We start from the raw sequence: 13,176 nt of genomic DNA on the forward strand, positions 1-13,176 counted from the left end.
TCTCTCTCTCTGTCTCTCTCTGTCTCTCTGTCTCTCTCTGTCTCTCTCTCTGTCTCTCTCTCTGTCTCTCTCTGTCTCTCTCTGTCTCTCTCTCTCTGTCTCTCTCTCTCTCTGTCTCTCTCTCTGTCTCTGTCTCTCTCTGTCTCTCTCTGTCTCTCTCTGTCTCTCTCTCTCTGTCTCTCTCTCTGTCTGTCTCTCTCTCTCTGTCTGTCTCTCTCTCTCTGTCTGTCTCTCTCTCTCTGTCTGTCTCTCTCTCTCTCTCTGCCTCTCTCTCTCTCTCTCTCTCTCTCTGTCTGTCTGTCTGTCTGTCTGTCTCTCTCTCTCTCACACACACACATCAGTTCACTGGTCAACAATCTCACTAATCTGTGAGGTCCAGGTTCAATGAAAGGCTGAACAAACAAACCATCAAACAAACAAAGATATACAGTGAGGTAATCATCTCAAGAAAAAAAAAAAGAAAGAAAGAAACAAAGGCAAAAGCAAAAGGACATTTACTAAGAAGCTTCAGTTATAAAAATGAGTCCATAAAAAGAAAAATACTTGAGTACTTGCGGTGCTTTAAATAAGAATGGCCCATAGGCTCATATACTTGAATGTTTAATCACCAGTTTAGCACTACTTGAGAAGGATTAGGAGGCATGGCTTTATTGGGAGAAGTGTGTCACTAGGGGTGGGCTTTCTGTGCGTGTGTCCGTCACCCCCTCCCTCCCTCTCTCTGTTTATGGATTAGGATGTAGTCTCGGCTATTCTCCAGGACCACACCTGCCATGCTCTCTGTCATGATTAAGAAGGAACTAAGTCTGAAACTGTAAGCAAGCCTCCAACTGAATGTTTTCTAAAAGCTGCCTTGGTAGTGGTGTCTCTTCACAGCAAGAAAACACCGACTAAGATAATACCTCCAAAATATTAATAAATTTTATTCATATTTTGTGAACTCTTTTCTAACCATTCACTAAAGTAGACAAATTCAAACACTTTCTCAACAAAAACACCTAATTATGTGTATATGAAAAAGGTAAACCACCTTTCACATAACAAACACAAGTACTAGTTTCTAAAACAAGTAGTCTAAATTAGTGATAAATCACTGTCCTTGGAAAGTTCTAGTATAATAGATACTAACAGATACAGTCAAGGACTCATTAAGGGTTAAGGCTTTCAAGCCAGGTAGTGGTGGTGCATGCCTTTATTCCCAGCACTCAGGCGGCAGAAGCAGGCAGATCTCCATGAGTTCGAGGCCAGCCTGGTTTACAGAGCAAATGCCAGGACAGGATCTAAAGCTATAGAGAGAACCTCTGTCTTGAAAAACAAAAACAGGTTGTGGCAGGGGGGGGGGGGGGCACTAAGGCCTTCAAAGGGTAAAAGACTCCTAGAAGCCAAAGAGAAACCAGAGTGTATAAAGCTTTGAAGCTGCAGTGAATTGCCGTGTACACAGAACTGGTTTTCAAGGACACTGCTCTCAGGAGGACCAGAGGTTCTGGTGCTGGCACAGCATTCTTCATCGAAATGGCAAACATAGTTTAATGTAGAACATGGGAAGAAAAAAAAATAAGAATCTAAACATTGACACAATGACAGATGTAAGGAACAACAAACTGTTCTTTTAACAAGGCTTTCTAAAATGAGACTAATATTATCTTTACAGCCCCGTGAGGTTTGTCCTATGTTCAGATATTGTACTGACTGGTTTTGTATGTCAACTTGACACAAGCTAGAGTCATCAGAGAGGAAGGAGCCTCAGTTAAGGAGATGCCTCCATGAGATGCAGTTGTATCACATTTTCTCAATCATTGATCAATGGAGGAGGGCCCAGCCCATGCATGGTACGTGGTGCCATCCCTGGGCTGGTGGTCCTGGATTCTCTAAGAAAGTAGGCTAGGCAAGGCATGGGGAACAAACTAGTAAACAGCAGCAACTCCCCTCCCCCATAATCTCTGCATCAGCTCCAGCCTCCATATTCCTGCCCTGTTTGAGTTTCTGTACTGAATTCCTTCAGTGGTGAAAAAACTGTAGAAGTATAAGCCTAATAAATCCTTTCCTACCCAACTTGCTTTTTGGTCATGGTGTTTAGTTGCAGCAACAGGCACCCTATCTAAGACAGATGTTAGCCTAAAGCTACTCTATAGCTATAGCTAATAACTGAAGAAAGACCAGATCTCCTCTGAGATCAAACCCCATCCTTATTGTTGACCATAGAACATCTTTATAGTAAAATGTGTGGTACTGTAATCTGTGGCTACAAAATCAAAGCTAAAATATTTATAATCTGTCTACTTCTTATAAAAGGGTTCTTCTCAAACAGGTGAACTAGATAAGACCATTTAAGCATACCTGAGATCTGGAACTCAGTGCATTGAACATGTCAAAAAACACAAAGCAAGTGAAAGTCATTGTTGTGTCTCGTGGTGTTATCACATTGTCTCGAAGCTGCCAAGAAGAAAGACAAAATGACCTCTTTTCTCCCCCTTTGTGGCAGAATAAAATGGATAAACATTAACATTACATGCTTTCAAAATGAAATAGCTTCCGTCCAAACAGGACACTTAAAAACTATCTGAATTTTCTATAAACCACTTAGTGAATAAATACAGTCTACATGAAAGTTAAAAAATCTCTCATGGGCTAGGTATCAGAAATTAAAATACTGGCACTATTTAACACAGCCATGTAAGATTTTGTTTTCTGATTTTCCCAAATTTCCATCTACATGATACTTTACTGTATACTTAATGACTTTAGGTTATAGTTCCTTAACTTGTATTTTCAATCAGAAGGCTCTTCACTTGCCAAACATCTGTACAACACACCAAAAAAAACCTAAGAATTCTACTACAGAGACACATGGTAACACAGCAGTTTATCAGTGAATATACCTCTCGCCAGAAGACAAACAAAGTCCCACAAACAATGATTATTGATGAAACAAGTATTTTAAGTATCAAATTTTTTGTCAAAATGCTGTCCTTCCAGTTTCGAGGAGGTTTGCGAATGACGTCTTTATCCACTGGCTCTACTCCAAGGCTTAAAAACAGAAAACAAAGTACTTTGAAATGTTTACACTCACTTTCATAGTCTAACTAGCTTCAATTATCTAGTAAACTAAATGTTTTCTTTTAAAAATAAAATGTTGACTATAAAGAAAATACTGGCCATGATTATTTGAAAACTATCACTGTTGGACATGCTGATATAATGTCTATAGTACTAACTACTAGCAAGAAGAAGGAAGGGAAGGGAAGAAGGAAAGGGAGAGAGGGCAGGAAGACTACTGATTTTTGTCATCTTCTCAATTCTTACACTTATGCTTTGGGCGAGGTATGACAGACAATTGATAGCCAACTTTCAAAAGACCATCCAATTTCATTTACATATAAATTGATTTTTCAAATCCATAACCTACCAAGGAAATGATACAGTTCATGCAAGGATGTCTTTGATTAGGAGGATTTACTGGGATGACCATGACAGATATCACCCAATTACCATACTATTAAAAATGACACTGAAATATTTGAACATGTATTTTAGCAAGGCTCTTAAACAAAATTCAGATATAAAACTTGGAGAGATGGTGTTGATGCAGTATTATGAAAGTATCCCCTTTGTACTAAGAGCCTGGAACTTCTGCCAGACTTCAGCAGAGTTAACAATACACCTTGAGGTAACGTAACAACTGCTATCCTACTATGTACTCAGCATGTATAACCTGCATTTAAGAGAACAGTAACAAAACCAATCTTGTGTTAGACTTCCCATGTAATCAACTTTTACAGTTTGAGCTAATACGTAGCTGTAATCTTCAGTTACATACTTTGCAATGCTCCAACCCAGAGTAATACATATGTGTTTTCATGTGTATTATAACCATTTGCTGGAAACAGCAAATAAGCTGAAAGCAACCTTATAAAATGAATATCCATAAATGCTGGACACACATTAGGATATTGCTTGATAGTGTCTATTATCCGGGTCAGTTGGAGTAAGTGACTTAATTCCTTATAAAACTCTAGTTAAAATTGCTGTAAAGTATCCACCATTCCTTCCACATGTGAAGCGTTCTGTGCTGTTCAATAAGAGCCCTTTATTAGGGACAGATATAGCAAACACAGATACACAGACCACAATACAACTTTCAGGCAGGCAAAGATTCTCAGATTCATACATCTTTCATAAAACAGAAGACACTGGAAAAATGAAGCAGGAATGTAAATACTGGCTTGCTCTTGGTTAAATAGCAATGACGGGGGGGGGGGGGGGCGTTGATTCCTTCCCATAGTGCAACATCAATGCATTGGTGGTGACCAAGTTTATTGTTAATGTGTTCAAACTGACTGTAGAAAATTTTTCTCCATTATATCCAGTTCTGTCCAAAAAACAAGAAAGAACTGCAATTGTTCCATGATCTGTTTGGACCCAAAAGCTGGCACCTCAGACAATGTAAACAATCAGATCTATGCTGAATGAATGGGCAATCAAAGAGAATAAATGATATGCAGGCATGACAATTCCTAAGAAGCATGTTGCTGGAAAGTGTACATGATGAAAGTTTGATAGATCTTATTCACAGCTGCCTTCTCTTTTCAGTTCATCCATGAAGAAACTCTTACCTCTGAGCTGGCGGTCCATCCATAATAATATTGATCCACAAAATTTGCATTGCATTTAGAGGGTTAGGAAAGTTCATTAACGTAGCCAATGAGATTAAAGTTAATGCTGCTATACTCCTGTTGAAAAAGAGTCATTTAAAAATTAGCACAATAAATTTTATACATTTTATTAGCACTTAAGCCTCATATTACTAGGACTGGGAAACCAGCTCAACTGGTAAAATATTTTCTGAGTAAAAGCCTGAGAACCTGAGTTTAGATCCTCAGAACCAAAGGTGAAAAGTTAGGGGCAGTGGTGCACACCTGCAATCCCAGTACTGGGGACAGAGAGACAAGAAGGTCCCAGAAACTTGCTGGAGGAGCGGAATGGTTAATCAATGAACCCAGGTTCAGTAAAGACATATCATCAAAAATTAAGGTAGGAGATGACTGAGAAAAACATTCAGTGTCAATATCTGGGCTCCACATGTAAGTACATACATGTGTACACAGAAATAGGTACATTAACGAACATATTCACTACATAAAAAATCATGTTCTACATATTTTAAAGAAATCCTATTAATTCAACTGAGCTATGCTTCATTCATATAAATATTTTGTTAAGAAACTAAGGGGAATTTTTGAAAGTGAGTCTGATTCTGCAGCTCAGGGTCTTGCTGTATAGACTGGGCTGCCTCAAACAACAATCTACTTGGTCTCCCAGGTGATACAATAAAATATGAGAGCCACCTATCAGGCAAGCTAAGAGTATTTTAACAGAAAACTTTTCTAAAAAAAAAAAAAAAATTCTTATGCAACAACAACAAAAATACAAAGACCTCCTAACCCTGACAGAGGCTCTCACCTAAGTAATACAGACCAGGCCTCTTGAATTCTCCTGCCTCAGCCTTCAAGAACGCTGGGATTACAGATGTGCCACCAAGCCCAGATGAAAGGAAGGATTTTTAGACCTACCACAAAGTCAGCTTCAAAAATATTTAACAACTTTGGCTAGAGAAAACCTATTTTATTTTTAGAAAAAGATACCAAGAAACATTACTGAGATTTGACACATCCCCTTTTAGATTTCAGAACCAATTAAATAAATCCCAAAGGTTTATGCAAGCATCCTTTAGTTGGGAGTTGGTCGGGTTGCAGGATCTCCTTCAATGCCAGGTCCCAGTCACTTACATAAATGGCGAATATAAAATGACAAAATATCTACCGATTATTTATACATTTCCTATTTTATACTTTAAATCATCCCTTTGAGAGCATCTAATATGACCTAAACGGTATGTTCATAGCTGTAAATACTTTTTTCTTTTTAGAAAACTACTTATAAGCAATCTTCAAGAATATAAGTAGCAAGTTTCTAGACATTCTGCTCAAATTTTACTTCTCAAATAATTTCTCTAGAAGACCCATTGGCAAAAGTTCTTGCAAACTTACGTGCTCAGTTGAAATCTAACAAAATTCTTAATGTTATTATAAATGCCTTTACCCTCTTCAATTGCAGACCTGAAATTTAAAAATAATGAAATAAGAAACTACCACATAAAATATACCCATATGAAAACATTTTGAAACTGTTTCCAAATAAATAATAATTAGCATGTTTTAAAATTTTTATTATTAGGTAAGAGTAGGAAAGATGGGTTTGTTTTGTTTTTCAAGATAAGAGTTTCTCTGTGTAGCCCTGGCTGTCTTGGAACTCACTCTGTAGATCAGGCTGGCCTAGAACTTACAGAGATATACTTGTCTGTGCCTCCCCAATACTGAATTAGAGGTGTATATTACCACTACAGCCTGGCCCAAATTCTTACTCTTAAAAAAAAAAAAAAAAAAAAAAAGTTGGCTAGAAAGATGGTGATGGCTGAGCACTGAGAGGGGCATGCTGCTCCTGCAGAGAACCTGGGTTCTACTTCCAGGACCATGTCAAGTGGCTCACAACCATCCGTAACTCCAGTTTGTGGAGGAATACCACCTCTGGTCTCCAGAGACACCTGCACCATTATGTACACTCATACATGTAATTAAAAATAAATCTTTAAAAAAACCATGTATTATCTCTCTCCACACAAGAGAGATTTCTATATATTTCTGGTAATAAAACAATGACATTTTATATCCTTCATAGCTCATGTTTCTTAGTAGGTTAAATTAAAACATGTCAAAATTAAATGGCATTGAGTTATATAAGAATTATGAAATTTATTTATTGTTTCTATCTAACTATGAAGAATTTAAAGATATGGTTTACAAAAATTTACTTAGGAATTCTCGGATTCACTTGGTTGAGTCTAGGGAAAGGTGAATTCTTAAAACAACTGCATCCTCCAAGATTTTTAGATAAATGGGGGACGAAAACACCACTCTTCTTGCAAAAAGTTGGCATATGCAGAGTCCTGTGCTCCAAAGTGAACCCCTTTAGGCCATATTTGGATGATAAAGCCTGGCACGACTCATTAGAATTCATCACTGTGGGGAGTTATGGACAGTGAGATTCACACGATCTCCCCCACTAGCATTAATCTGGAGTCTCAATCAACTGAAAACACGGACTACCAAAGGCATTCGGGGCTAAGGTGCTGTCTCATGAAAACGAAGGGCAACAAGAACACTCATTAATATATAAAAATATTCATGAATGTGAACTTAACTTTTAATGCTGCATATATGTCTCCCATAAACTCAACCTGACTAAAATAAAGGCTCTGCAAGAAGGGTCACTGTTGTGCCATCATTCTATGCCCAGAAAAACATGACATGTGGCTGTCACTCAGTAAATTCTCATTTATTATGTGTGTTCCACTGACACAAATAATTTTCTCTTGAACTACATAAAACAAGATTCTCCAAAACAAAATCATGTTTTAGTTTGCCCAATCCTGCTAATTCTTTTCAAGCTGAATTATCTGAAGGTAAGATGCATGTAGGCAAGGAAAACCAATGTCTCACATTATTGTTTGAAAGTCATCATCCACCAAGATCATGTCTGCAGCCTCTTTGCAAACATCTGTGCCAGTCTGGCCCATGGCAACTCCAATGTCTGCAGCCTTCAGAGCAACAGCATCATTTACTCCATCTCCTGTCATGGCTACAACTGACCCATTCTTCTGGAGAGACTAAGAGGGCCAGAAAAGAAGAGCAGAGAGAACTGTTCTGATTTTTTGAAATTATATAATAGGATAAGGAAATATTATCAATCACTTTTCACATAATTAAGATTAAAAAAATACATAACCACTTTTTTGGTCAACTTAAATATTATCAAAGTCTTTATAAAATAAATCTTAGAAAATACTGTTAATAGCATTCCCAAGCAAGAGAAATGTATATCTGAAATGTGACAGTCAACTATATAATGGTTCGTAACTAGGGGTATTTTCATTATCCAGAGAACATCTAACAAAGTTTGGTGGCATTTTGATTATCTTAAGTTGTAGGATGGCACTGGCATCTACTGGGTAGGAGCTAAGGATGATACTAAATGTTCTAGAATACTCAGGAGAGCCCTATCACTCCTACCTACGATATCAACAACCTCAAAACTCAGAAGTTCTCAACTATACAATGTCTGGCTACTATATGTAACAATTAAATCTGCTTATCTGTTGGATAAAATTCCAGTTGATTTATACAATTAAACAGAACATAAAAATATTCCAGGAAATGATGCATCATACATACAGCAGGTGGTGCTAAAACATTGCTAATGCCTGGTGACATGCAAGTGGTATTGGTGTTCAACACTGCTCACTAATTTGTGGAGCATGCTATCTATTGAAAACATAGCTTGGTTAGTGAACTGATGGAAATAATAAGCCTTGATACTGCTCACTCTTATAAAACATCTTTCTTACACTGACACAGTGTCTATCACTATTCACGCTGGGATGATTCAGCTATGCATCCCTGCCATATTACACTTCTACACTCTGTTTAAAGAGGCTGTACTGGAAAATGCTTTATAGCTTTCTTCTATGCCTTTATATGCCAACCATCTATTTTAAGGTATAACTCTTAAAGAATTATACCTGTTTTGTATCATAATACCCTAAAACTTTGCCATACTCATGAACAAAAGACAAAGTAGCAACATTTTGTAAAGAGAATTCAAAATAATTTAGTTGTCAGACACCCACCTTAATAATTTTCATCTTGTGTCTTGGGCTTGCTCTGTAAAATACTGCGACCTGTTAAAACACAGATACACTAAAAATCTCTGATGCTAACAAGTGCCAGTGTTTCTAAGAAACACTTTAACAATTTAGTTTGGCACAAAGGCTGAAATTAGTTAATGCCATTTATGTGCCAAGATACCTACCTTGTGCAGGGATTCAATCTTTACCAAAGAAAAGGGTATATTCATCATAAGAAACACATAATCTAAACACGTGTGTCCTCACAACACTAGTGTACAACAGGAACTGCTTTTCTCTTTGGTGTGTCTCAGAGAAGAATGGCTGCTTCCCAATGTCTGAGGGGCTATTTTCACAGTGTGATGTAGGTGCCCCCTCTTGATCTGGAATAATGCATAAGCCTCTCTTCAACTGTAATTCAAAGCTACTTAATGATCACAATTATTTCTTCATAACTCTTCTGTGTAATCCTATCACCATGCCAAATGCCAGCCAGAACAGTGAGTCTTGTACCCTTAACTTTCACCTTGTTTTGGTAACATTGCCAGCCCTTACACCTCTCTCACACAGTCCCAACGGGGAAGTGAGAAAGGGGAGCTTCATGGCATCCTCCTTCATAAAACCAGTTATGAGTGTCACATCAGTTCATACTTCTCACTAACTGTAAGCATCCATGCTGCAAATCATAAATAATCTTTTGAATTTTATTATTTGTTTCTCAGTCTAGCAAAAGGGAGCAGCAGTGACTAAAGAACAAAACATAACCACTGTGGTTTGGAAGTAGAAATGAGGAGAGAGGAGAACAGACAGTGGAAAGCTGCATTATAAAAGAAAACAATACAGGGAAATACTGGGGTTGGGAAAAACACCAAATAAAAATCCACAAAAGGCCTCCACATTTTCAGGAGGACTCTTCAAGGGCATTTCATTCTTCTTCTTAGCACTGCTCTGGGAAATGAACTTGTGGTCAGCATTCACAGTTCTTTAGAATGGCATAAACTGACAGGGTGAGATGGGGAAAGGAAGTCAGGGAGAAAATAGGAAAACATTAAAAAAGAGGTTGATGAAAAAAGAGATTGAAAGATTAGAACAACCTGTCAGTCCTCAAATCTAGGAGACTTTCTACTGACGTACTGGATAAACTATAGGTGAACTACAGAAAATGAAACCATGAGTGTGAGGATTTGTTAACAGAGTAAACAAAAACAAGTACTAATATCAAAAACAGAAAACAGAATGAACAAGGACACTCAGTTCTATCTATGGACAACGGGACAGAATCTAAAATAAATCACAAATGGAAAATGCTAAGAACTTTCAGGAATACTTCACAAAGCAGGCACAAATCAGCTTCCATACTGCTTTCTAATTGGTTCTAGGTAAGTGAATAATTCCACATATACAAGTTAAAAGGTTGGAATATATTCCCCAGAATCACAAAAATAAAATACGGAAATGACAAACAATTACATGATGTTAAGATGTGGGAAAACTAGTAGGCTAGTAATTTACAACACTTTTATCTACACACTAAGAAAACAGGCTCTGCAAATTAACTGAAAACAAAAGCAGATGAAATAAAACCTGCCAGTTGTCAGAGGTTTTCATGAACACAAGATGAAAGGTGGGGGCAAAAGGGGAGGAAAAATAGTCCTGCTCACTAAAAAAATCATTAGTACTTGGAGAACAGACTCACTTAAAACACATTAAGTTCCATGGTATTATACAATTCCTCTTCTAAGTTGAATACATTTAACCAATTCAATAAACTGACTTCAAAGCTTATTTGATTCAAGTCTCTTTAGAATAGTGCCAGTGTATCTGCCATCATCAACACTCTGTCTATTTGGAAAAGAAAGATGATGTCATCTGTCCAGGCTAATGATATAATTCGGAATTTGCTTCTTCCTTCTCTAAATACCTTTTAGGCTTGTTTCCAAAATGTTTTATCAAAGAAACAGAAGGGGAATAAGACGAGGCAAACACAAGGCTGGCAGCTCTAGAAAGAAGGCTGCACAAAGGTCTAGTGGGAAAATGGTTAATTAACTTTAGATTTTACAACCACTTAGTAATGTACACCCTAGCCCATACCCCGGGAGAGGCCAATGAAGGATTTGTTCATTCATAAATAAACTATAAGGTAATAGGCACACGGAAGCTCCTATCCAAATAAGTAAACACTTTCTCCCTTTAATCTGAAACAAAGAAAATGTTTGTGCTGCTCTAGAAGATCGGGAATTAACATTTACAAATGGGTAGAGCTTGATTAAACTAATTTTGGCTGAACAAAACAGTGATATTGCTGGCAACCACATCCCCAATCAGTTTACTAGAAGATGGAGAAAGTAGAACTGGAAGTCTAGGAACTCAACACCATTGCATAAAGTACAGACTGTGAAAATATAAATTGAAATCTCTTCAGAAGACAGTTCAGCAGTAAGTTTTAAGAGGTCTCTCAGTGCACTGAACTTTGGACAAATCACTTTAGATTCAGGAATCTGGTCTACAAAAGAAAGTACATCTAGATGCTGCATGTACAGTAATGTTCAGAACTACAAAGAAACAGATGGTGAACATTTCGGAGTAGCAGACATGGGCTCCAGTATCAGTGGCTCTAAAACATCAGCCAGACTTTGTAACTGCCCAAAATGGAAGTAGCCAAGATGCCCTTCAAAGTGAAGCATCACCATCATATATATCAAGGAAGAATCAAATGCCAGGTGGGTGGTACACATCCTTAATCCTAGCACTCAGGAGGCAGAGGCAGGCAGATCTGTGGATTTGAGGCCAGCCTGGTCTACAGAGCTAGTTCCAGGACAGCCTGGAACACAGTTACATAGAGAAACCCCATCTCTAAACAAAAGAATCATAGTAAGCAAGTTCTCAATCCAGGGCTTGGTGAAATAACAAATGTATACAGGTTAGTCTAAAAAGCCAGCCCGAAAAGGCAACTTATGACATAATCAACCCCATGACACTTTTGAAAGTATGAGGAACAAGTAAACTACCAGGATTTCTTAAAGCAACGGGACAGTTCTACATAAAACTAATGGTTGACAAAGTAAATATTCATTTGTCAAAACCCCTAGAAATAGTAGAGTTGGACTAAGTGTTATTTCCTAAGTTTTTTTGAAAATCAAAACTTGAGCTAACAAAAATCTACTAATTACTTGAAAATTTTTAAGTGATCCAACCTTTAGAAGATGACTGTAGAGTAAATAAGATATGTATAATATATGCACTCCAGGTTGCTACTATTATCATTAAAACATTATTCACAGTAAAAATATATAAACTAAAACTTCACTAAGAAAATGACTTTATAAACACATATATCAAGTGTTCAGAGATTCATGCAAAGTAAACAGCCACACAAAATATAGCAGAGCCATTAAAGGCATATTTTCTAGTATTAATTTGTGATTTCAGAAATGCTGAAATTACATAAAATGAATATTAAGCTTGTGAATATATGAAGTTCAATCTATGTTTCTGTTTTTTTGTTTTGTTTTTCGAGACAGGGTTTCTCTGTAGCTTTGGAGCCTGTCCTAGAGCTAGCTTTCGTAGACCAGGCTGGCCTCGAACTCACAGAGATCTGCCTGCCTCTGCCTTCTAAGTGCTGGGACTAAAGGCGTGCACCACCACCACCCGGCTCTATGTTTCTGTTAAATGTGTATTTGAAAAGTCACAGTGGATTAACTTATTATGCTAATGATATGTGGGCACATAACTTCTGAGTGTCTTGATTATATTACTAATAGTTTGAATTGACCTTACTGTTCAATTCTTTTACAATAATTATATACTATTATTGACTTTTTCTAATCAGGAAAAAGTATTATAAAGATATATACAATATATATGCATCTAAATACATAATGCCATAAGTCTATAAAAAGCCGTAAGTGAAGATACTGAGATAATTTAAGAAAATTCCATATTCTCAAAAGACAGCTTTTAAGTAGCACGTTTTATTATTAATGGCAACAGACAGCTAAAACTGCTAACCAAATAGATGCCAGGTAAGTACTTATTCTGAAGGACATATAAATACATACGCTCAAATATTAACAACATGGAAAAATAACGCTGCCCAAATCTCATGAGGCCAACTTCCTATGTGTCTTGTATATGTGATAACCAGATTCTACAAGACTTCCCCAAAGCAGACTTGGATAATAAAATTAATTTCATTTAAGGGAAACTGGCTTAGAGAAGTTACTATGTTATACAAAACAGCACTATTCTTTATTTCCTATAAATTCCTACAAAAAGCATTAGAATCAAAGATTAAAAAGCATTTAAATGCCAAACAGCCAGCCTTTTCAACAGAAGGTGCTGGAACAAACTAATACCATGCATAATAAAATCAAATGTGACCACTGTAATATACATAAAATTTAACTCAAAATGATCACTGGACAAAGTAAAAAAAAAAA

General features: G+C 37.0%; 1 protein-coding gene across 2 annotated transcripts in view; it reads right to left on the reverse strand.

Moving 5' to 3' along the window:
• Atp2c1 (ATPase secretory pathway Ca2+ transporting 1) overlaps window positions 1–13,176 on the reverse strand; it is a 93,659-nt gene that overhangs the window by 5,304 nt on the left and 75,179 nt on the right. For both annotated transcript variants that reach the window (XM_005368470.3, XM_026789929.1), the window contains 6 exons: window positions 8,741–8,791; window positions 7,554–7,720; window positions 6,045–6,113; window positions 4,611–4,727; window positions 2,877–3,024; window positions 2,335–2,430 (listed from right to left, as the gene is read on the reverse strand). In XM_005368470.3, coding sequence (XP_005368527.1) covers window positions 2,335–2,430; window positions 2,877–3,024; window positions 4,611–4,727; window positions 6,045–6,113; window positions 7,554–7,720; window positions 8,741–8,791 — 648 coding nt within the window. The remainder of the gene's footprint in view (window positions 1–2,334; window positions 2,431–2,876; window positions 3,025–4,610; window positions 4,728–6,044; window positions 6,114–7,553; window positions 7,721–8,740; window positions 8,792–13,176) is intronic.

This window comes from Microtus ochrogaster, unplaced genomic scaffold (genome assembly GCF_000317375.1).
Source record: "Microtus ochrogaster isolate Prairie Vole_2 unplaced genomic scaffold, MicOch1.0 UNK33, whole genome shotgun sequence".
NCBI lineage: Eukaryota > Metazoa > Chordata > Mammalia > Rodentia > Cricetidae > Microtus > Microtus ochrogaster.